This window comes from Camelus ferus, chromosome X (assembly GCF_009834535.1).
Source record: "Camelus ferus isolate YT-003-E chromosome X, BCGSAC_Cfer_1.0, whole genome shotgun sequence".
Taxonomy (NCBI): domain Eukaryota; kingdom Metazoa; phylum Chordata; class Mammalia; order Artiodactyla; family Camelidae; genus Camelus; species Camelus ferus.
The window spans coordinates 29,101,499-29,128,036 of record NC_045732.1 but is presented as its reverse complement, the minus strand read 5'-3'; the positions used below and the strand labels follow the sequence as shown (position 1 = coordinate 29,128,036).

At 40.2% G+C, this 26,538-nt stretch overlaps 1 protein-coding gene and 1 long non-coding RNA gene across 2 annotated transcripts; one reads left to right on the top strand and one right to left on the bottom strand.

Moving 5' to 3' along the window:
- The first annotated feature begins 210 nt into the window (after positions 1-210).
- LOC102523286 (elongation factor 1-alpha 1-like) lies at positions 211-16,461 on the top strand. The gene is given in 6 exon segments (XM_032475081.1): positions 211-439; positions 442-690; positions 693-1,281; positions 1,283-1,619; positions 6,639-6,644; positions 16,450-16,461. Coding segments are annotated over 4 exon segments (1,362 nt in total). The 5' UTR covers positions 211-225; the 3' UTR covers positions 1,593-1,619; positions 6,639-6,644; positions 16,450-16,461.
- On the bottom strand, positions 1,458-18,625 carry LOC116661996. The gene is made up of 3 exons (XR_004317964.1): positions 18,582-18,625; positions 7,058-7,060; positions 1,458-1,723 (listed from the first exon to the last, which is right to left on the bottom strand). It is a non-coding gene; the product is annotated as an uncharacterized LOC116661996 (long non-coding RNA).
- Positions 18,626-26,538: the final 7,913 nt, after the last annotated feature.

The following is a 26,538-nucleotide window of genomic DNA, read 5'->3' as shown; positions in this document are numbered from 1 at the left end:
CTTACTGCAGGCTTCATAATATCAATTTTAAGTTTCCTTTGCTGTGCATATTAAAGTACTCACTACTGTCCTCTTCCGTCTGGTAAAATGAGGCAGCCACTTTCTGCTTTGCGGTCAAACTATGAAACTTTTGACTCTGAAATTAAAAATGCTTAGTCCCTTTTTCGCAACGGGTTTGCTGCCAGGACACAGGTGTCGTGAAAACCACCGCTAAATCTAAGCCAAATGGGAAAGGAGAAGACTCACATCAACATCGTGGTCATCGGACACACACATTCAGGCAAGTCTACCACCACCAGCCATCTGATCAACAAATGTGGTGGCATCGACAAAAGAACCATCGAAAAGTACAAGAAGGAGGCTGTTCAGATGGGAAAGGGCTTCTTCAAGTATGCCTGGGTCTTGGACAAACTGAAGGCAGAACGTGAGTGTGGTATCACCATGATATCTCCCTGTGGAAATTCGAGACCAGCAAGTACTACATGACCAACATTGATGCCCTAGGACACAGAGACTTTATCAAAAACATGATTACAGGCACATCTCAGGCTGACTGTGCTGTCCTGATTGTGGCTGCTGGTGTTGGTGAGTTTGAAGCAGGTATCTCCAAGAATGGGCAGACCCATGAGCATGCCCTTCTGGCTTACACTCTGGGTGTGAAACAGCTAATCGTTGGCGTTAACAAGATGGATCCATTGAGCCACCATACAGCCAGAAGAGATACGAGGAAATTGTTAAGGAAGTCAGCATCTACATTAAGAAAATTGGCTACAACCCTGACACAGTAGCATTTGTGCCAATTTCTGACTGGAAGGGTGACAACACGCTGGAGCCAAGTGCTAGCATGCCTTGGTTCAATGGATGGAAAGTCACCCGTAAAGATGGCAACGCCAGTGCAACCACGCTGCTTGAGACTCTGGATTGCATCCTGCCACCAACTCGGCCAACTGACAAGCCCTTGCGTCTCTCCCTCCAGGAAGTCTACAAGATTGGTCGTATTGGTACTGTCCCTGTGGGTCGAGTGGAGACTGGTATTCTCAAACCTGGCATGGTGGTCACCTTTGCTCCAGTCAACATTACAACTGAAGTCAAGTCTGTTGAGATGCACCATGAAGCTTTGAGTGAAGCCCTCCCTGGGGACAACATGGGCTTCAACTTCAAGAACGTGTTTGGCAAGGATGTTCATCACAGCAATGTGGCTGGTGACAGCAAAAATGATCCACCAATGGAAGTAGCTGACTTCACAGCTCAGGTGATTATCTTGAACCATCCAGGCCAGATCAGTGCTAGACTGTCACACAGCTCACATTGCTTGCAAGTTTGCTGAACTGAAGGAGAAGACTGAACGTTCTGGGAAAAAGCTGGAAGATGGCCCCAAGTTCTTGAAATCTGGTGATGCTGCCATTGTTGACGTGGTTCCTGTCAAGCCCATCTGTGTTGAGAGCTTCCCTGACTATCCTCTTCTGGGCCATTTTGCTGTCCGTGACATGAGACAGACAGTTGCTGTGGATGTCGTCAAGGCAGTGGACAAGAAGACAGCTGGAGCTGGCAAGGTGACCAAGTCCGCCCAGAAAGCTCAGAAGGCTAAATGAATATTATCCCCAATACCTGCCACCCCAGTCTTAACCAGTGGTGGAAGAACGGTCTCAGAACTGTTTGTCTCAATTGGCCATTTAAGTTTAACAGTAAAAGACTAGTTAATGATAACAATGCATCGTAAAACCTGGAAGGAAGGAAAGGGGAATGTTTTGTGGACCATTTGGTTTTGTGTGTGTGTGGCAGTTTTAAGTTATTAGTTTTTTAAATCAGTACTTTTTAATGGAAACAACTTGACCAAAAATCTGTCACAGAATTTTGACACCCATCAAAACAAAGTTTAATGGAAAAAAATGCTTATTCCCTACACTTACCAAATTTATTTAGTATTTGTGTAGTGGGGGAAAGGTTAAAAAAGGATGCTGTTTGAGACATGACCAATTTTGTTTTGACTTCATCATTTCATGTTGTTTGGCTGAACTGACTGCTCAGTTCAAATTGGGAGAGCTGAAACCTAGTTAGGTTCAGCCTGGGTGTAGACAGTGGCAGGTTAAAGCTGTGTCTAGGAAAGCAGAGGTGGAGTTATTAGGGAACAGAGGTGAGAGGAGGTAATGGGGTGAGGAACTGAGAAAACAATCAAGATTTGACAGATCGGAGATGTGGCCTGGGCAAGCACTGGGCCCACACACAAGTGTAAACATCAATCAAAAACCTAAACCAGAGATCACAAAGGAAGACATCTAAGAGACTAAAGGAAAAGAGCAATTCAGCAGAGAATTAAATCAAAGGAGAGGAAAGACCTTGATAAAATGAATCAAAGGCTTGTCTTCACCTAGGACTTTTTACTCTCCTCTTGAAACCCTAGACCAAACCCCTGGGCTGTTCAAAAGGGCTGATGATTATGAACATCTGACTCTAGTAAAGAGAAAATTAAGAGGACTGTAGTTCCCTGAAGCAGAAGCGAAGACAACATTCTTTCATGTTGCTTCCTTAAGCCTATCACCAGAAAGATTTTTTTAAAGATAGATACCATCGTTAAATTAGCAAACTGAGATTTAACTATTTGGATTAAACTTCAGCTAAGGATGGACCCCGGTACTCCTGAGAATGGCCATGAGAATGTAGTATAAATCAAGAGCTTCAAGCTTTTAGTTCTCATTCTACAAGTACTTAAATGGCCGATTCAGAACTTAAGATGGCTATATATTTATTTCTCCTCTCTTTCCAAGCTGGCACTGTTTCTCTTCCTTACAAAGGACTTTATGTGAGAGTTCTCTGATAAAAGGTATTGCTCTGATAAGTGCAGGTGCTACTGGAACATAGCCCATCACCACCAGCTCAGCCACAAAGAGTTGTATCTACAGATCACAGCAAAATTGAAAAAAGCAGGAGTTGGCCCCATGGAGGGACCTAACGGACCGGCAGCTGTCAGTTCATTGTTTAAACACTTGCTGTTCCTCAATGGTGATTTTTTTTCCCCTAGAAACTCGCTCAAACCAACATATGACCCTTTTGTATAATCTATATAGACTGTTGGTTTACTGCAGAGCACTTAAAATTGAAAATACAAAAGCTTTCTTTGAGTGTTAAAACAAAACAGCTTCTGACTTGCTCTGAAAATGCACATTGTGGAGATTCTTATCTGGATGGGCCTTTGATTTCTGGCCAAGTTTAGAGGAGGATGGTCTAATAATAAACCAGCAAAACAGTCTGAGTAGTAAATTCACATAGAATTTTTCAGAGAATCTGGAGATAAAATCCCAGAGAGAAATTCTCAAAACAACCCCCAAACCAATAAATTTCACTCCTCCACCTCCTCTATGATGAAAATGAAAGCACAAAACAACAAGCCTCCTTGTTATTAGTAAGAGTAGGTTATTTTCGTTCTTTATATTAAAAAAAAAACCACTTACTAGCTGCTTCTGATTACTTTTAAATATACATGCTGATAGCAGAAAATTGGAAAATATCCATAATCCCACCATTCTAAAATAACCATTTTTTCTATACACATCTATACTGAGAGTTTTTTTAATGACAGTTTTATCACACTGTGTGTACAATTTTGTAGGAGTAAGTTATTCTTGAAAAGGTAGTGAAGGTCAGTTGAATCTTTGAGAAACATCAACTGTGAAGGTTAGTTGATGACAACAGTTCTCACTTCTCTGATATACTTTCTTCCGTGGCTTCTGCCAAATGTAATACATCTTGTAGGATCAAAAAAGACAGTGATACTTTAACATAGGAAGAGAAAAATCAGTCAACTTAAATACACAGAGAATTGGGGCGGAATCAAATGCTGGTCTTAGCCTTTTGACAGTTCCCCTATGTTAATCAGCAAAAAAAAAAAATTCTGCAAGCTTCTCATTCCATCCTATTCTACCCTCAAACCAATCTAAATCCCCCTTATCTGGGCCCCTAGATGATCGTGACTGCAAACAGAAGATATGCTGTAGAGAGAGCTGGCTGAATCCAAATAAAATCTCTGTGGCATGTGAGTATGCGTGTATTTCAGTGCCAAGTGTGGATGTGTGTATTTATGAGTGCATGCATACCTCTCGGCACACAATCATTTGTAATAAATACCCCCAAATAAAGGCATTTTAGTTTCCTGAAGGGCAACACCAAATAATCATGAACTAACTGTGACAAAAAAAAAAAAAACTACCCTTTTAGTATTACCCAAGCTCTGTGCTAGTGATTCTGCTTGCCTTACCTAATCAAATTTTTTCCTGGTCATACTATTAAAACTGCAACCTACTCCCCACCCCCTGCCCTAGCACTCCTTTTTTTTCTTTTTTCTTTTTTAAATTGAAGTATAATCAGTTACAATGTGTCAATTTCTGGTGTACAGCATAATGTCCCAGTCATGCATATATACACATAAATTTATTTTCATATTTTTTCATTAAAGGTTATTACAAGATATTGAATATAGTTCCCTGTGCTACATAGAAGAAATCTGGTTTTTATCTATTTTTATACAGTGGTTATCATTTGCAAATCTCAAACTCTCAAATTTCTCTCTTCCCACTCCCTTTCCCGAGTAACCATAAGATTGTTTACTATGTCTCTGAGTCTGTTTCTGTTTTGTAGATGAGCTCATTAGTGTCCTCTTTTGTCTTCTTTTTTTAAATTCCACATATGAATGATATCATGTGGTATTTTTCTTTCTCTTTCTGGCTTAGTTCACATAGAATGACAATCTCTAGGTCAATCCATGTTGCTGCAAGTGGCATTATTTTATTCTTTTTTGTGGCTGAGTAGTACTCCATTGTATAAATGTACCACAACTTCTTTATCCAGTCATCTGTCGAAGGATATTTAGGTTGCTTCCATGTCTTGGCTATTGTAAATTGTGCTGCTATAAACATTGGGGTACATGTATCTTTTTGAATTAGAGTTCCTGGATTGCTGGATCATTTAGTAAGTTTATTTTTAGTTTTTTGAGGAATCTCCATACTGTTTTCCATAATGGCTGCACCAATGCCCTTGCAGTCTTGATTTCCCTTATGGCACACTACTGTATACCTTTTTCCATAACATGTAATGCTGTTTAACATACTTTATAATCTACTTATTTGTTTCATTGTTGCTATTATTGTTATTGTCTGTCTCCTTCTCATCATTGTCTGTCTTGTTCACTGATGTAACTAAAGACCCTAGGATGGTTTCTGGTACATAATAGGGTCAATAAACATTTGTTTAATGAATGAATGTATGTATGAATGCATTGTTTCATCGTTACAACAACCCTTTGAGATTGACATTATTATCTCCAGGTTAGAAAAGAGGTTGCAAAATGTGCCCATAGTCACATGTCTGGCAAGTAACAAAATTTAGTTTTGAAATCAAATCTCTCAAAATTCCAAATCCTGTACTTTAAAGAGTGGTCCCCAGACTGGTGCTGTTCCATGAACTGTTTGTTAAGGCTGAGATAAGTGAAATTGGGAGTAAGCATTTGAAACATGTAAAACAATTTGACATTGCTGCAATATCCAAGAAAGAGTACATGGGTGAACTTGTCTCACTGAGCAGGGACCAGCTTGGATGCTGTCACACTTGCCTGGTGAGTTACTTGTGGTGCAAACTGTACACAAGTCGTGCAAACAAAGACCACATGACAATAGGTCATATATGAGGATTACTTTGTCTCCTATGTAACTCTAAATTGTTTAAAAGTCTGAGGCAACTTAGGCATTTCTTCCTTTTAATAATTTTTTATTTTTACAATGCTTTATTTTTTAAAGGTTAACATTATTAACTAAACTAAGGAAGTAACTGTTAACGCTGGATTGCATTTGGCAAAATAAACTTCATTGGACTTTTTTGTCAAGAAGACAAACCATTTCTGATTTCAACAGTACTACTGAATCAAATGATGCTGATCAAAGTGGGTACTGAAAAATGAAGACCAAAAGGAAGTTGTACTAGTTTTTTCCGGAAGTATTTTCTTTCAAATGGTGAGTTCAATTTTATAGCCGTAATTGGTGGTAAAGTGCTTAAAACAGTAAATTATTTGTGGAGATTTTCTAGCTAAAAGAAGCAATAAAAATATAAAGCTGTAAGCAGCATTTACATACAAACATAAATAAGTTCATCAGGATGATTCAATGTATGATACACCACACTGACAAAAGGAAAGACAAAAACCATATCATCATCTCAATAGATGCAGAAAAAGCATTTGACAAAATTCAACATTCATTCATGATAAAACTCCCATCAAAGTGGATATAGAGGAAACATATCTCAACCTAATAAAGGCCATTTATGACAAACTCACAGTCAACCATAATACTCAGTGGTGAAAAGCTGAAAGTCTTCCTGCTAAATTCAGGAACAAGACAAGGATGCCCACTCTCACTTGACTTCAGCCCCCTTCTATTCACTTCTATTCAACATCGTACTGGAAGTCCTAGCCACAGCAATAAGACAAGAAGCAGAAATAAAAGGTATCCAAAACAGAAGGGAAGTGATAAAAATGTCACTATTTACAGATGACATAATCCTCTATATAGAGAACCCTCAAGTCTCCACACAAAGACTATTAGAATTGATAAATGAATTCAGCAAGGTAGCAGGATACAAGACTAATATAGAGATCCGTTGCATTTCTATACACTAACAATGAACTATCAGTGCAAAATGAGAAGGCAAAGCCCCTTGTTCAAAAAGCAGGAAAAAAATCATAAAGGGTCCTAAAATATAAAACTTGTTCCTTTCTTCCACGATCTCTCTCAACTTGTCATGGTGTTATTTGCTATTTAATGCCATTCTAGGTAAAGAGAAATTAAAATTTAAAATTATTAGTGTGATTTTTACCATTCATCTTTATATTGTGCAATGCCAGTTTTAAATGTAAATGTAAGTGCTTTTAACGCATATGAAGAATCACCAAAATTATACAATTTCTATTTTATAACCAGTATATGCATTTGTACTTCACTCTTACCAGAACAATGGAAAGCCTACACAAAATTAACTCAACCGTTTTTATTTCATTTCTGGATAGATGCACATTCTACCAATACTCTACCTTCAGAAAGACCTAAAAGGAATAGGAATTATGTGCTTTTCCCTTTCCTTCTATGTCTTCATTTTCAGCAAAAGTAGTTAATACAGGAAAGTAAGTGAGTAAGAAAGGACACTATAGGGCTCCTGGGTCATTCATGCTTTCTTCTAACTGCCTTCTTTCTGCATCTGAAGCAGGTTCCAGTCCAAATGGGAAGCGTGGCCTCTCCGGGATGTTTGTGCCCTTACTTCCTTGGCCACAGATGTAACACACTTATCTGACATTTGCTTTGAGTCTCACTAAACTATCCGACACGTGGGCCCACCAGAATTCTGTGCTCATGGAGCACTGCAAAGCTTGCTATTTGCTAAAGGGGTGGCAGTCAGCAGCAGAGATGTACCACATAGGAGATAAAGTGTATCTCCTCTACTCATGTGCAAATCCATTGTCCCACCAAACTTCACCCACAAAAGACAGGTTCTAAAAATACAATTTTTAAGGATTTCAAGACAGTAATAGCAGAGTATTAAATCAAGGGTGGACCTTTCTGAGCACAGGGCCCTGTCTGACTGCACAAGTGGCATGCCCACGAAACTGGCCGACCCAGAGTTTGGTCTAGAAGGGTTGGGGAATAGGCTCTCAGTGGATGCAAGCTCTCAGTGAGCTAAGCTTCTCAGTGGGCTTATCTCCTTGGTCCCATGGACTCCTCACCCCTTGGTGAGGGCTGTGACCCCAGTGGGACCCTCCAGAGGACAGGTCCCAGGGCAGGAACCTGGCTCCTTGTGCCCAGGTCTAAAGGCAAAACAGATACGACTTCTACTCCAAAAGGAGAGATGATGAGAGTGATAGTTTTGGGGATAAGAGAAGAGTTATTGTGTCCTGAACCAAGCATATTGTCCAGACTCAATACAGATTCATGAATAAATGAATGTACAAGCAGCAAGCAGGTATGGTCACATAATGCAATAAATGAGAGCATGTGTTTTGAGGAAATGATACCCGACTTATATTGGGAATGCAGGCCTACGTTCAAAGCCAACTCTCCCTCCTGTTCATTAAAATGTGATTTTCTGTGTGCCCTAACTGTGTACTATTCATGCTATGCTATCGCACCACACAAAGAACCACCAAAGCACCATCTTTCAGCTTCTTTTTTACATATATAAATGATTTCTAATTACCCAAACTAACAAAATACTGACCTCTATGCTTTCTTGCCTCGATTATGTTTTTCAACATTATATATTCCTTCTTCAACCTTGAGATTTACTTTTCTTCAATTGCATTCCCCACATCTGGCTTACAAACCATACTGGTGACACAGCAAATGCATGTGATGAGGGACATGTGCATCTGTTTTAATTCTCTAAAACCCAAGTATGATTTGACCAAACAAATCACTAGGCCATTCAAAAATCCACTTTTTGTCATTGAGTATACTCATACAGAACTGGTTAGAAGTCAACACTAAGGAAGAAAATGTTACTCACCTATATTTTTTCCTCTCGATGAACTGGGCTGAAGTATTTGAATCCCGTTGTATGCATTCTTTCAGTTCGGTCAGGACAAAGAATCTGCCTGAAATGTCCCACCACCAAAGAAAAATATTCATACGTTCACTGAAAGAAAATAACCCAGTACCCACTTTGACCTTTGAGAAGAATGAAATATCATTGCCACCTGCTCTGTTCACTTTCATATGTCCAATAGGTTGAATACATATTGCCTCTAGTTTCCCTTTTTGTTCTGATTCTTGCATTTTAACCAGGTACCTTGTAATTGGTCTTGGAAATCTCAATGCATGCTTATAATTACCTAACCTTTATAAAGGAAAAATAATAAACCTTCAGACACACTCACTTCACTTTCATGACTGAATTCTCTCACCCCTGGGTTTTTTTCTTCAAAAAGGTGGGTCTTGGTTTGCAGAACTAACTCCTATCTACTTCACATATGTAATTTCCATTACCTTCAACAATTCTAAGGCAATCTAATCAATAAAGATAATCCTGGATTTTAAAAAGCTATGCTAATTGCCCTAATTCCTTTTATTCACTAAATCCTCCTTTATTTCACCCTTCTTTTAAAAAGAATGGTAATTTTTCTTTAGGAATCAATAAACTCTCCCAGAGTCACTGAAGCCTCCAGAAAAGGCTGTCAGGTAAAATTTTTATTTTATCTTAACTTCTTTCCATATTCATTGATTCCACTGGCTCAAAGACACAAAAACAAGATTCGATCTGAAAAAATAAAATACAGCCACTAGAGCACAAAGTAATTAGTTAGCCATTTCTAGTACAAGTGGTTGGCCTGTTTTTGATGCATAGGAGGCTCTCGGTCATGATTTGTTGATTGTTTGATTGATGTTTAAAAGACAAGTACCTGAGGGGAAATTTTGAAAAATTCCTATCATCGTATCCCTTCCAACTGCATGAAATATATGATTTTCTATAAATCACTTTCAGAATATGTTGTGTCATTTTCATGTTTCAGAGAAAAGCAATTTGGACTAGTTCTCCAGCAATTTGTGAGGAAATTTGACTGATGACAAGGCAGTTCAACAGCAAACAGCATTCACAAACATTTAGGGGCTAAAGTAGCCACAGGCCAGCCACCTGACTAGGTACCAGGCATAAAAGGACACTTAAGACTGAGTCCTTGATTTCCAAAAGTTTACCATGAAGTAGGGGAAAGAGAAGTATAAACAATCATCATGAAATGTGCAGAGTTGTAATACGGTACGTGCAGAGCAGTCAGGGACACAGAGGCCCAACATCAGTAGATGAGGATTCAGCAGAGTGGTTAAGAGCAGAAGCTCTGGAGTGAAACTGAGTTTGAATCCCAGATCTGTGATTCGCTGTGTGATCTTGCAAGCTACTTTGCCTCTCTATGCCGAGTTTCCTCCTCTGTAATAGTGACAATAACAGTATATATCTCATAGGTTCATGGTGAAGAATGAATAAGTAACTTAGAAAAGTATCTGCAATATAGCACTCAATAAATATTAGTCATTATTAATATTATCAGATTATACATAAAAGACATCCTGAGACTTGACCTACAAAAGTAGATGAAGTTCAGGCTTCGTGTTACAGGCATGTTTGGGAGATCCCAAGCAAATTTGTGGCTGGAGAACAGGTTAGCAGAATGTAAATGTAAGAATAGCACACACTGCTCTAGATTTGACATACATGAATCTTAGTTCTGCTACTCACTCACTAGCTGGGTGTCCGAGCAAGTCAACCTGGCATGAAAACAACAGGTGCTCAATACATGGGAATAAGTAGTACTATGAGTTTGTGGGAGAAAATGGCTTAAGATTGGCACTAAAAATCCAGCTGAGTTTAGACCGTGGAGAGCTTGTACATTACCTGTGTTACTCAAGTATTTCTGCAATAATACTGGTAACAAACAACCCCCAAAATGTGAGTAGCTTATGACAAGAAGTATTTATTTTCTAACTCACAGGTGGGTCAGCCAAGGTTTGGCGTATTTTGGTTGATTTTTGCTAGGCCTGCTTGGGTTCAGCTGGGTTTGCCTCCAGGCTGCAGACCAATCCTGCTCCACATGTCTTTTTCTGGGATCTATAACCACCTATATGGAACGTACACTTCCGGGCAAGCATTTCTTTTGACAATAGCTGAAGCCAGAGAAGGGGATCCAAACTGTATAAGCACATTTAAAGCCTGCTCACATCATATCAGTCAAGATTCCATTGACCAATGCAAGTCAGTGGGAAAGTGCATTTTGTTCACATTACGGCAAGAACTGCAGTCACATGGCAAAGGGCGTGGATGTATAATTCTATTATAAAGAGAGTGAAGAATTAGGAACAACAATCCAATCCATATGTATGAGAGTTTTCATTCAGTCTACAGATTAAAAGATCCATGAAAGACATTATGTTAAAGAAATGAAATGATTAGATCTAACTTTGGGAATGTTCATCCTGGTGGTTATATGGAAGGTGAATGGGGTGGACTGGAGACACTGGGACAAGTGCTTCTAGTTCATGGATTAGACCATGACCATGGACCATGGTTAGGATATAGGATTGCATGAAGAGGGTGAATATGAAAAAACATTAATGGGTTAGGATTAGCAGGACTTGGTTGCTAATGAGATGTGGCATGAGTGGAAGGGAGCAGGGTTGGTGAGGAAAAAAAGGTAGAGGTGATTCAGAAGTTCCTTGTTTAGACAACTAGAAGGATGGTGATGGTATATCCTGAAATATGGAGGATTGTAGGAAGAGAACTTTTTGGAGGAAGAGGACATAGAAAGATAGTGAATCTAATTTTGAACAATGTGGTGGCTTTGTAATACATCAATTTGCCTAGATTAATCTCTATCTCCCAGAATGCCTTCCTCTAAATGTTCCTAGTTAGGGTTGGTCACCAGAAACATTTTGTGTGGGGCTTGTAAAGTGTTATTGTTCTGTTGTGCTTGGAAGGTCGGTGCAGGGACACCAGGTGATGCTGCAGTTCATGCACACTGGCACACTGGCTCGCCTGGTTGGTGTTGGGAAGCAGCTGGGCCTGCAGCTGCTCCACCGTCCACCTTATCTGCCTTCTGCTTCTGCGACTCCTGGATCTGGTGTATGATTAAGTTCATAGCAAAAGACACCAGTTTCTCCTATAGGATACCCACATCATCGAAGTATAAGGGATAGTTCATTAGAGACCAACGTGGGCTCTAGTTCTCTCTCATGGGTTCCTATTTGTCCTTGGCCCACGTCATTTTATAGCCAACTTCCCTTCCTAATTGTCTTCCCAGCTGACTTCAAGCTCCAGAGCCCAGTGTAGAGACCACAGCCTCACAGAAACCAGCTACCAACTTCTACAAGTACAATACATCAATTCTCTGTAAGAAATCATATATATGTGCTTTCCTAGTGGTTCTATGCCTCTGATGAAACCCTGATTGATATAGATAGGATGAGTCTGAGATGCCTATGGTATATCTGTGCAGAAATAAGAAATATGGTCTACACTTAGAAAAGTAAGCAGAAATGTAGATTTGATAATATACTTGGCTAGGAAGTGGTAGTTGATGATATAGGAATAAATGCATTTCATTAGAGATTATTTAAAGTAAAAAAAAAGACAATACCTGAAGATAGAATGATGGTGAATTTCAACATTCAAGGATCTGAAAGAGGGAGAAGAATCAGGAAAAGGTGCATAGCAATCAAAGGGATAAGAAGAAAGTCAGATGTAAGGGATGGTCCGGAAGCCACAAGATGAAGTATTTGAAAAGAATGGAATATGTACTGGGTGTCCCAGTCCTGCACAAAAGTCAAGGAGAATGAGGAGAGAAGAAAGGGCTACTGACTTCTAGAATTAAAAGGGCTACAGTAGGTGGACATGGCTTCGAGATAGAATCTACTCTCAAAAGCTTGGTAGGAGGTCAAGGAACAGATGAGGTAGCTGTTTTTCAGGGCTGGGAGGGATGTGACAATGTCAAGAGAAGATTTCCCTAGGATGACAGCAATTTGAACCTATTTATATTCGGGGGGAGGAAGCAGACTGGAGATCAGGATTCCAGAGAGAATGAGGATACTGGATGTGGTAGGTGCTGTGACACACGATAAGGAGAAGCACCTGTGTAGAGAACTCAGCCTTGATCAAAGCCATTAAAGACAGTGTTTCCTCCAAGGCAGGAAGGAAGGAGGGATGGATAAGGTTGACAGTGTATGGGAATCACTTGATGGGCATTATCTCCTTAGTAAACTAGGAACCACTATCATTACATCTGTTAGGGCTTTTTTTCTAATCTGCATAAAAGCACTGTGTTCACACTTCACTGTGAGCCTGTGGGACTACATCCACCCAGAGGGGGTACCTTTTCTAATTTGCACAAAGACACTGTACAGGTCAGCCCTGGTGCTACCTTAACTCTAGTTTCAAAGGCAACCGGAAAGCATATTTTTGGCTTATACTTTAGGGAGATGGGAGCATAAAAAGGGTGTTCTAAAGATTCTGGGAAGATAAGAAAGAAAAACAAATATTCTCTGTGACTATCTACTAAGCTAAAAGGAAGGAAGATTTGAAGAGAAAAGTAAATGTCTGAAGTAGCCATTAAGAAGATAAACAGAAATTAAGTAAAATGATTTCTCAGCAATGTGAGCATCCAAGTAAGATTGGAGCTCAAAAATTTATATTCATTTGTTCACTTAATTATTCAGCAAATATTTATTAAGTGCCATGTGTCAGGTACTATTCTAGCCACTGGGAATATGGGTGAACATGAAAATAATTAATGTAGGCATTTCTGGAGATGGTGATAAGATGATGATAAACATTTTGAAAAAGAAATGTAGCAGGCTTAGGGGATTGAGAGGGATGGAAATAAATAATGCAAGCTTAGATGGGATTTTCTGGGATGCCACTCAAAGGAAGTAACTAACATTTCAACAGAGCCCTGATTGTAGTGATGGAGAAAGCTATATAAAGCTTGCTCCAAAAAGGTGTTTCAGGCATAAGTAGCAGCAAGCACCAAGTCCCTAAAGTAGAAAATGAGCTTGGTGTGTTTGAAGAACACCAAAATGGCCACCATGGCTGTAGGACTTGGATTGGTGAGAGGAGGGAGAAACGGCAGGAGATGAGGTCATAAGGTGGGTGGGCCTAGATTCTTAGGGTCTTATAAGCCATGGTAAAGAGATTACATTTTAAGTGGGAGGAAATCTGTTGCAGAATTTTGAGCAGGATAGTGATAAGATTTGATTCCATTGATGGCTGGATGGAGCATAAACTGTAGGTGGGTAGTGGCAGAAGCAGAGAGACTAGATCAGAAGGAATTACAGTGGTTTAGGTGAGAGATCCAGCAGCTAGAAGAGGATATGAGCTGTAAGAACTTGTGTTAGCTCAGGCTGCTATAATAAAATATCATAGACTGGGTGGCTCAAACAACAGATATTTATTTCTCACAGATGGGAAGTCCAAGACCAAGGTGACCGCAGATTTGGTTCTTGGTGAGAGCCTACATCCCAGCCTATAGATAGCCGCCACCTTACTGTGGACTCACATAACCTCTTCTTTGTGTATGCACAGAGAGAACTCTGGAGTCTCTTTCTCTTCTTATAAGAGCATTAATCCTGTAATGGGGGCTTCACTCTCATGGCCTTGAAACATAATTACCTCTCAAAGGCCCAACCTTCTCATATCACTAAATTGGGGGTTAGGGCTTCAGCATATAAATTTTAGGGAAGATGCAAACATTCAGCCTATAACAGAAGTGGACAGATTATAGACATAATTTGATGGATTATTTAAGAGATGTAAGAAAAAGAATAATCAAAGGTAACTCTTAAAAGTTTTGGCCTGAAGATGTGAGGGAATTATGTGAGTAGTATCCTGGAAAATATTTAATAAATGTCACTCTGGAGGGGAAAAGCCCTTATTTGTAGCATTTGCCAATCTCCAAGGTGTAAATACTTCTCTTGTGGCTGATTTTGAGCTATCAAAGTGGCTTCACTGAACAGAGTTGAGAGGGGATGACAACTTTTGAATGTAGTACTTTGACAATTTATCTTCAGTCTAAAGACAAAAAGAACTGCAAACAAAACTTGAACTTTAGTTGATGGGTATCATTTTGTTTTTCTTAATGGTGTGGGTTTGCAATTCCAAAAATTTTTAACGTGTGTTGTAGGGTTAAGCGTATGAGTAAATACACTAACGATACTAGGATCCAGGTTCCTCGGTATTGAAGAAGAGAGATATAAATATGGATTGAGTAAAGACTAGGAAGGATACTTTGATGGTAAATTGGAATGAACTCCAATTCTTTTGTTGCTCTGTCCACTGTAAGGGAAGCAAAGCACCACAACAGCAATGAGAGCACCTACTACCAAATCTCTGTTTCTAAGTATCATTTTTCACTAAAAGGAATCAAGGATCTTTAGACAAATGGCTGATTCCAGAGCTAGGACTCAGAAATTATAAGCTGAGCCTGAAACATTATTTTGTGTGTGTGTGCCAGAAATTAAGAAAATATTCAGAAAAATACAGTCTACATCAAACATAGGAGTCAGCCTAAAAAGGATTCCACTGGGTAAATCTGGGACAATTTAATGTCAGAATATATCATGATAGCAATGGCTCATAACCCACTGAATAAAAACCTATGATATTGGTAGCTGGATAGATACATAGATAGAGCTCTTTCTTTCATGCTAATACCAACTAATAAATTTAAATGGGAGGATGACTTCAAAAGCCATCATTTTGCTCTAAGAATGAGACAAACTGACATTAGGTGCCTCTTATGATGAACCAAGGATACAAGATCACCTATGCAGTATTCCTGTCAAAAATGTATAAAGTGAATCTAATCATAAGGATGCATCAGATAAACCCAAATTGAGGGACATTCCACAAAATATCTAGCCTCTACTTTTTAAAAATGTCAAGGTGATGATAGTCAAAGACAGGCTGGGGAACCACTCCAGAATAAAGGAGGCTAAACAAACATGAAAATGAAATGAAAGGTGAATTGGATCCTAAACCAGAAAAAAAAATACTACAAAAATCATCATTGGGGCAATTGGCAATATTTGAATAAAGTCTGTTGATTAGATAATAGAATTGTATTATTATGATTTCTGATTATTATAACATGACTATGCAAGTGAATGTCCTTGTCCTTAGGAAATATGCCCTGCTGAAGTGTTCAGAGGCAAAGGAGCATGATGTCTGCAACTTACTCAGATATACATTGCAAGAAAAGGAGAAAGAGAGACACAGAGAGAAAGGGAGAAGGAGGAGGAAGAGGAAGAGGGAGGATGGGGAGGAGGAGGGAAAGAGGAGGAGGAGAAAAAGGAATGGGGATGGGAGAGAGAATATGAGTAACAAAGCCAACGTGGCAAACTGTTAGCCATTGGTAAGCTGAGTGAAGGAAGGATGTATGGGAGATTGTGTTCACTCTTTCAATCTTTCTGTAAGTTTTACATGATTTTAGAATAAAAAGTTAAAAGACAAGAAAGAGAGACCAACTATGTTAAAAGCAGCTTGAGAACTGACCTTTGAATTTAACAAGCTAGAGGTCATGAGCAGCCATGACAGGAGAGATTTCAGCAGAGCGCTGGGGAAGAAAACATCAGTGGGATCTGCTGATGAGAGTAGGAGAGTAAGAAAACAGACTCAAGTAAGAGAGGACTCCTTCAGGGAGTTTTGCTTAGCTGAAGGGGATATGTGGTTAAGATATAGTTGGGGCTTTTTTTTTCATAGGAGACATTTTAAATATGTGGTAAGTATGTTTTTATGATGATGCAGTAGGAAAAGAAAAAAGGAATGATACAGGAGACAGGAGAAAATCCCTGAGAAGGCAGAAGGGGACGGGATGCAGTGATACTGAGACCACCTGATCCTAGTGGGAGTTCAGACATTTCATCCACGGTACAGGAAGAACACACAGGTAGAGCTGCAGCTCTGGTGACAAGGAGTGGAGCGACTAAGCCATTCTCTTCGTTTTGCTTCTAATATTTCAGTAATTCAAACTGAGAGCACCAGCTGACAGAGAGGCGGCAGGAAAGGGTGCTGAACATTTGAGGTGAAAGAAGGTATAAATTCATTATCTCAGAAAAAGAGGGAGTGAATTACCTACCGAATGTATTAGGATTGTTCAGCAGGGCTGAGAGTCCACTTCAGATTTTTATCATAAATGTAAAGTAGCAACTCAGCTGCAGTTTCACACCCAGTAAGGAGAACTAGGTAATTCACTATAATTCTCCAGACGAAAAAGCTGGACAAAATCTTTTTAAAGTCTTCTTAAAAGCATCAAGGAGGTAACAAAACTGTAATGAGAGACTAACCTGAGAGGAAATTCAGGAAACTGACAGCAGCATCTAAGCTGCCTTCGCTCTACGGGGCCATTGTTCACCCTGACCAGGCAGCTGAGAGAGCGAATTACACTTTAACAGATTCTCGGGGCTTGGAAGAGAAAAGTCAGAGTCCAAAAGGGAGGACCCTGGTAAACCACTCTAGGCATCAGCATAAGCCAGAAGCAAACCTACCATGAACTTGCAGCCCAGACTCAAGTCATCCAAGAGAGTCAGAAGTTTCTGCACTAAAACTGGGTTGAGGGACCCTGAGTTGCTAGTGCTCCCACGCCCCTGGCAGTAGCAACGAAAATTCTCTGTGGGGAAACTTGTTTCCAAATATAGTCTGAAGCACACAAGCGGGTCCTCCTTTACGCTACCCTCACCCACCTTTCCAACAAGCTTTTCTTCACTTTCCCCTTTCCACGCCCTGTCCCCACCACCCACCTAGTCTTTAATGGACTTCTGCCATTTCTGTTCTGCTTAACACATTTTCTAGTTTTCTACTTTTGCTTATGTCTTCTTCTTTGTTTAGAATTCCCTCCCCACCACTTTTTTTGGTGAGGGGCAGGTAATTAGGTTTATTTATTTATTTGCTTATTTTTTAACAGAAGCACTGGGGATTGAACCCAGGACCTTGTGCATGCTCAGCACATGCTCTACCACTGAGCCAAACCCTCTTCCCACCACCACTTTATTGAGGTATAATTGACATATGACCTTATATTAGTTCCAGGTATACAACATAATGATTGGTTATTTGTATATATTGCAAAATGATCATCACAATAAGTCTAGTTAACATCCATCCCCATATTTCGTTTCAAAAGTTTTTTTCTTGTGATGAGAACTTTTAAGAGCTACCCTCTTAGCAACTTACAAATATGCAATACAGTATTATTAACTGTAGTCACCACACTATACATTACATCCCCAGGACTTATTTATTTCATAACTGGAAGTTTGTACCTTTTTGAACACCTCCACCCACCACTTTTTTTTTAAACAGTGGCCTAAACAAGATGTAAATTGGTTTCTCTTTCATTTAATAGTCTAAGGGTAGAAAGTCCGGGGCTTCCTAAAGATACAACTTCCACCTCTTGATCCAAGATATCAGCTCCAGCTCTCCCATCTCTCAGGAGTGAACTTCCCCACCAAGTTCAAGCCAAGTTCCTTCGCAGAGTCCACCTACTCTGTTAATTGTCCTGACCCCAAAGTTGGAATTAATCTGTCCCATCCCTGTTTCTTCATTCATCTGACATTGATTCCAACATCTTCTGTTGCAAATTTTAGTTGTATGTTGCTTGCTCTCTGTTGTTTTGTGAGTCTTGGGAGGGCAGACACTGGATCTTGTCCATCTCTGCGTTCTCTGCTTCATCAGCCTTGCTCCCTACACTGAGTAGATATTCACAAACATTCGCTAACTTGAACTGTGACAGCAGAAAAATGTCTAAGCTGAGGTTACAAGTTACAAATCTTCTCTTCCAGTTTCTGAGTGTAATCAAATAACGTTCCCTGGTTTTACCCAACTTTGAAAAAGTTACTTTCAAGGTCAGGAATGAGGAAATATTCTGCCCATTTTATTTTATGAGCAGACACAAAGATTAGGTTTGCTTTTTCCTTTTTAGTTCTCCTAACATTGAGCTGATTGATGGAAGGTAGAGGAAAGTAATAAACCTTTATTCACAGAACTACAAAACCCTCTCCAGCTGCCACCTCCTTTCCTCTCTGGAGATAGATGGGGCCATTGCTATCATGAAATATACAGCGGAGGGGTGTTCTCCCCTCTGGTACTCATCTACATCTTGACTACTTCTTGATAAAGATATCACACTCCAGATAGAACCTGTCTTCAAGACAAGCAGGCCACATATAATTTTAACTGTTTGGTTTCTTAAAGAGAATAGCAGCTTATAATGAAAAAATGGACTATTCCTTTCAGAGTGATGATTTTCCAGCCTTAGAGAGGAAGCATACTAGGTCAGATCAAGTAGAAATTTTAGAAATAAATTTATCATAATGTTCCATGCCACAGCACTTGCCTGTTCTTTATCTCGGCCAATAACAACTGGCTGGGGCCCAGCTGATCAAGAGGGAAGCCACGGGAAGGCTTGTACTCCAGTAAGCCAGGCGGTTTTCTGTCTGGCCTGAGGCTGCAGTAACGGCCTCACAGTCCAACTACGTCACTCCTGCTGGTTGCGGACGGCCCATTGCAGTTAGCCTTCCCCGCAGACCAAGCCTTCCAAGGATTGTGGGTCAGGTTGCTGGGTCACAAAGCCAGCCCAGATGCAGGAGGCGGTGAAATAAAGGCCACCTCTGCATGGAAGGATCTGCAAGGCCACATCGAACAGGGGCAAGCAGAAAGGGATGGGGAAAATCGATGGCTAGTTTTGCAATATTCCACACCCCGGCCCTAGCCTCCACCACCTTCTCCCGTCTAAATTATATCTCCTTGGTCACTCTGCCAGACGGTGACGGCAGAAAAACAAGCGCCTGAAAAAAGAACGTGGTACCAACTGCCTTTCAGGGAGCCCTTTCACATCGGTGCCTTGCTGGGTTTGCTGCACGGCCGCTGCCTTGTGAAGGCAGTCAAAGCAAACACCTGTAGAGAAGAGACAGAGCACGTGCTGGGAGTGCAAGCGCTCCACCCACGTCTACATGGCTGGAGGGAGCAGGGGGGAGGCGGGATGGCCCATTCCCTGAGGCGTGGACCACTGAGGGGGTGAGAAAGGGGGCTGGAGGGGGCAGGCCTAGGACGGGTTCTTCCTGGGCCTCAGCTCCTCGCTCCCCGCGCCCTCCATCAGCTCAGGGGTGTCAAGGTCACCCCGAAGCCACATCTCACGGAAAAGTGGACAGCGTGGTTTAAAAAGTAGGTGATTGCACACAAGAACTTCACTTTAAAGAGTTTCAACATTTTACGTTTAGCATTTTATTTGGAGGTAGTTTCAAGCATACAAAAGAATTACAAGCACATGAATAGCACACAGAACAGCTTGCCCTTTATCCAGAGGCACTTATTGTTAACATCTTGCCTCGTTTGCTTTATCATTTGTACTCTCATCCTCTGTCTCTGGCTTTCTCTCTCTCTGTGTAAGAATATATACTGAACCAATACGATGAACATACCTTTGCCAATAAACTAGGTAACCAGGATCAAGAGGAAAAATTCCTAGAAAGACGCAAAGTCCCAAAACTGGCTCAGGAAGGAACAGAAAATCTGAAGATGTATAACAAGTAAAAAGACTGAGCTGGTAAATAAACAACTTCAAGCAAAGAAAAATCTAGGCCCAGATGTTTTCACTGGTGAATTCTATCAAATGTTGAAAAAAAATACCAATCCTTCACAAACTATTCCACACAATGAAAAAGGCCAGTATTCCCCTTGTACCAATACCAAAGACATTACGAAGAAAGAAACACAGGTCAGTATCCCTTATAAATACAGCTGCAAAAATCCTTAACAAAATACTAGGGGGCCAAATGCAGCAACATAAAAATGATTATATACCATGACCAGCTGGGATTTTTCCCGGGAAGGTTTGTTTAACATTAAGAAATCAACATAACACACCACTGTATCAGTAAAGTAAAACACAAAAACCACATGATCATCTCAACAGAGGCAGAAAAAACAAAATCCAACACCCATTCCTGACAAAAACTCTCAGCAAACCAGGAGTGGAAAGCAGCCTAGTCAATCTGATAGAACCCACAGTTCACACCCACCCCATGGATGAGACCGGCAACAAAGGGGCGCAAGTCGAGTCGGATGACTCCACTGAGAGGAGACACCCAGAACTAGTAAATCCAGACAGAAAGGAGACTGGTGGTGGCCGGGGGTGGAAGGGCTGGGAACAGGGAGGATGGGGAGTGACTGCTAGCAGGGAGAGGGTTTCTTGGGGACGGTTGTACAACTCTTATTCAGAGTTACAAAAATCCACTGAACTGAGTAGTTTAAAATGGCAAAATTTATGGTATATAAATTACATACCAATAAAGCTGTTCTTAAAAAGAATGCAAAACAAAGAATACATAATGAACCATTTGAGACTGAATTGTATGCGTTGTGGCCCCGTACCCTAAATACTTCCGTATATATTTTCTAAGTGTATATTCTCAAAGAGAACATCCTTTCAAATTCAGAGGACAAACACTGAAGAGGGGCCCCTCTGTCTAGCTGTAGGAACCCCAGAGCAGTATACTACAGTGCTGAGCCGGGGAAAGCCCTATCTCCCATGCTGTCCCTTCTTCTCTGAGGCCACGGTAGCCTCCTTCTATTCCCTTCTAGAAGTTCAACACAGCAGCAAGAAAGGAGAAAGCAACAGAAAGAGACAGGGAGACACAGACCGTTTAGCCTCAAGAGAAGTGATAAAGGAGCGAAACATTCATGATTGCTTTTGGGAAATCAAACAACTCTATGCGCGGGAGTGGAGGAAGAACGTTCAAAGGTGTTTTTTTATTTCAAACAGCAGTGGGGACGAAGGATAGCATTATGCTGAAAAGGAACGCATGGGGCTTTTAGAAAACGCAGAGAGACACCCCAAAGACACATTCTCTACTTGATTAATTTGCTTAAGACTGACTTTCATGGAAGTCTTGGGAAGCCTTAAAAACCAGAGGCATCTCAGTGGTACACACTGAAACTATATGTCTTTCCTCCTAAAAACATTCTAGCATCATTTTCCTCATTTTGAATGAACCGGCCTCATCATGTCAGAAGCAGCACGTGCCAGCTCGCAGGTTCCCGGCTGTGGCCTGCTGGCCTCTAGTGGCCAGGAAGGAACCTCCCAGCTCCAGGCTTCAGTGTGACTTCAGTGAGGAGGGGCGGGGCACTGAGGACATGGTTGATGCTGAGTGTCTTAGTTTCTAACCATGTGAAGGGCTCCTTGGGAATACCAGAGATTATCTACTTCTTTCCCACTATTTACCCAGATAAGAAACTTTCTTTGGGCCATAACAAATTACAGAGGTAATGTTTAGACCCAAACTCAAATTCCTTGTTTCTACGATGTGGATAATGTTCTAAAGATAACGCTTTCCAGTTTCTCTGATGAAAGGTGCAAAAATAGACGGCAGGAAAAATGTCTGGAGCAGACTCTCAGGAGCATGTGAGGAGGAAAATTAAATGTAAATAATGCAAGACAAACAAGCTTGTAGACTCTAAAGAAGTATATATACATATACATATACTTATACATAGACACACATTATTTTTGGAAAAAATCAGTGATCATATGGCCTCCACAGTAGTTTCTTAGACAACATTTGCAACTTCTCCAAGCTTCAGCTTGCCCGTCTGGGAATACTGGTACCTCCTGCACACGTTAACAGCCGAAATTACATGAGTCAGTAGGTGAACAGCTTACTTTACCTTTCACTGTGCGGGATTGGTATTTATTAAAGGTTTAATAAATTTAACTATTATTGTTTTATAATTATTATTCTCTAGGAGATACTGTCCCATCTTCAGTTTTATGACAGACCAGGAGAATCCTTCCCTAAATTATGTCACAGTTTATAAAGGTCTTTCAAGGACATGTTGATGCCACTTAATTAAGGCAGCACCTAAAACTCTTCATCAGGTTCTCCTCAGATAGATGGAACGCTCGCTCCTCTAAGCAGAAAGATGTATTTGAATGGCCACTTGATATGAAAATACTATAGAAGGGATCTAAGTGGACTTCGAGGAGGTTGACAAAATGAACTTCAAAGCCCTGCAAGCCTGAAATACTGGATCACATGGCTCTCTGAGCTGCTTTATTGCCTGCAAATTCATGAGCAGAGGTGGACAGGAGAAGAGACCAGAGACACATTCCTGCACAAGTCCATGGTTGACTCCGCACCACATTCTGGAGGGAAACTCCATTCTTTCCTCCTCAGAGACAGGCACTGTGGCCCCACCCAGTCACACAGGGATGCTCTTAGAATGGCACAGAGGCTGCCCGTGACAGCAGCCTCCCTCCTAGTACCATGTGCGAAGAATGCTTGCCAAGTGGAGGAAAGACTTGCATCAAACTGAAGTCAATCAAGATAGTAAGGCTTTGCAGGATGACTGGGAAGACTAAAAGGGACCTAAGTAAATAAGTAATAGTAAAAACTGGCAAAAATGATTTAGATGTCAATCTGATCTTTCCATGACATAAATATTGTAACTTCTTAGTATTGTGACAGAAAATAACGCAAATAACATCACATAATTTGTTTGCCAATTCTCTCTAACAGCAACAGAGTTAACAGAACCCTGTGATTAATTTGCAGAGGAAGAAACCATATATGCTTGTATTAGGACACAGAACCTACACCCACTTAATTCTTTTTTGTGTAAGGGGAGAATAATAAGTTGGTGAATTAACTGTGATAAATAACAATAATGGGCCATAATTGCTAAGAAGCATCCATTACTATAAATCAGTAATAGTTTGATATATGGCAAGATATAATTTATAGGTTGGAATTACATGGCCAAAATATACTAATATCAAAATAGCTCATATTTGTTGAGCACTTACTGAATAACAGATGCTATGCAAAGTGCTTTTCATGCATCATCTCATTTAATCCTTGAGACAGACAGTATTTATCCAACTTTACAGATGACACTGGAGTCCTTAAATACTTTATTGAATCCTCTTCAGATAATTTGCCACAATTTATAATTACACATTTATTTGTTTCAGTATTTGATTGATATCAAACATGAAATTGCAATGTATGCTTGCCCATGGTCACTCAGGTTTGGGAAACCCTGTTATGGAAACTGTTAACTTTTAGATCTACTGCACAAACCATACTGGGTCTACTGAAAATGTGGAGCTGAGATAGCCATTTTTAAACAATAAAAAGTCACAAGTGATGTCAGCAACATGGCTGAATAAGATGTCCTTTATTCAAATTCCCTTTCAACAAAAACAACTTGGCATCTATATGTGACAAAAGTGCCTTTGTGGGAGCTGTGTTATCCAGCATCAGATGCCAAGGGACTTGGGAGGTGTCTTATATATCCATGCACCAGGTAATAAGCAACAGACATTGGTCTTAGATGTGGACCCTGCAGTGACCCGTAAGCAAGCTTCTGCCCCTCTTGGCCATGGTTTGGAAACCCCTAGAGAACACAGTCTTAGACAATCACCAACGGACAAGAGAGCCTTTTTGGAGGGCCAGGTTTCCAGCAGAGAAGTTCCAGCACACCAGTGGAGCAAAAAATACAAATCTGAATGTATTGGAGAGGGTAAGAGGAACAATTTAACCTTAAGTGCATCGCCCCTTCCCAAGGTGTCACAGCTCAGTGCCAACAGAAACCTTCTGGATCCATGATTTCTCTCGCAGCGAGTCTTAGTGAGCTCCCAGATTCCCCAACTGTGTGGGATAACACAAAAGAGGCCTATTTCTCTCTCATGTGTGCACCCCATCCAGATTACTGAGCCCCCTGCATGACTGGGGGGTGGGAAGAGACTGAGAAAGTGGCAGATAGGACACTCAGAGGGCATTAAAGGGATACAGATCCTATTAACTGCGTCAAGGACTCCATCAAGAAGTCCACCCATGAACAGCTGGGAACAACACCTCATGAGCAGATACTCCCAAAGGACCCATGGGTACACCTAGTGCTCTGTGCCTCACCCACACACACCTCCCTCTGCATGCTCCCAATCAGCAAGACCAAGCTTTGGCAGGTGGCTACTGAGCATCATGCAGAAAGCCTGCCCAAATCTGCAGGCCAGAGAGAAACCACAAACTTGAGCTTTAGCTTCACTCTTGGGAAAGCAAAAGGGAGGCTGTCAGCACTCGGCTTGGTGTGCTGCAGAACGGATAGAGGGCATACAAGCTTAAGAATTTTGCCACAAGACAGAGCAAGAATCATGGAGCAGGTGTAACCATAGAAGATCTGGGAAAGCCTCAGAATCCCTAGCAGGACTGACAGAAGGTATAGCTCTCCTGAAGATAGTTAGTAAAGACTGGAGGAGATGACTGCTACTTCAAAAGGGAAGAGAGCAATGCCAGAATTCAAGGAACATGAAAATTGAAGGAAACATGACACCACCAAAGGATCACAATAATCTTTCAGTAACCAACCCCAAAGACATGAAGATCTGCAATTTACCTGATTTTTTAAAAATCAAAACAATTAATAAGATAGCATTAGTAAGTCCTTACTTATCAATAATTATCCTAAAGGTAAATGAATTAAATTATTCAATCAAAAGGCAAAGAATGGCTGGAAAGATCAAAAAATAAAGCCAGACACAACTATATATTGCCTATGAGAAACTCACTTAAGCTTCAAGGACACACATGGGCCCGAAGTGAAGGGATAAAAAGATATCCAATACAAGTGGAAACCAAACGAGAGCAGAAGTAGCTATACTTATAACAGACAAAATAGACTTTAAGCCAAAAATGGTAACAAGAGACAAAGGAAGTCATTATATAATGATGAAGAGGTCAATTCATCAAGAGGACATAACAATCACAAATATATGTGAACCCAACATTGCAGCACCTACATACATTAAGCAAAAAATAACAGATCTGAAGGGAGAAATAAACAACAATAAAATAATAGTAGGGGACTCCAATACCCTACTCTTAACAACAAATAGATCATCTAGACAGAAAATTAGTAAGGTAACACTGGATTGGAATTATACTTTAAACCAAATTGACCTAACAGACACATACAGAGTAGTCCATCCAGCAGCATCAGAATACACATTCTTCTCAGTGCACACTGAACATCTTCTGGAGATAAATCATATGCTAGGCCTCAAAACAAGTCTCTGAAAATTTAAGAAGACTGAAATCATACCAAGTATCTTTTCTGATCACAATAGTATGAAACTAAAATCAATAAGAAGAAGAAAACTGGAAAATTCACAAATATGTGGAATTTAACACACTTGTAAACAAATGATGGGTGAAAGAAAAAATCAAAAGGGAAATCAGAAAATACCTTGAAACAAATGAAAACGGAAACACAACAAACCAAAACATATGGGATGGAGCAAAAGCAGTTCTATGAGGAAAACTTAAAGTAATAAAGCCTCCTTTAAGAAAAAAGAAAGTTCTCAAATAAACCACCTCATCTTACACTTCAAGGAACTAGGGAAAAAAGAACGAACTAAGCCCAAAGTTAGTAGAAGAAAGGAAGTAACAAAAATCAGAGCAAAAATTAACAAACTAGAGACCAGAAAGACAAATGAAATTACGAACTAGACTAAGAAAAAAAAGAAGATTCAAATAAAGAACATCAGAAATGGAAGAACAGACATTACAACTGATACAGAAATACAAAACATCATAAGAGACTATTATGAACAATTATATGTCAATGAAATGGATAATTGATAAGAAATGGATAAATTCCTAAAAACATACATCCTACCAAGACTAAATCATGAAGAAACAGAAAATCTTATCAGACCAATAAAAGTAAGGAGATTGAATCAGTAATCAAAAATCTCCCAACAAAGATAAGCCCAGGCTCAGATGGTTTCCCTGGTGAATTCTACCAAATACTTAAAGAATTAATGCCAACCCTTCTCAAACACTTAAGAAAAATTGAAGAGGAGATTACACACCCCAAACTCATCATACAAGGCCAGCATTACCAAGATAAAGCCAAATAAGGACATTACAAGAAAAGAAAGGTATAGACCAATATTTGATGAATATA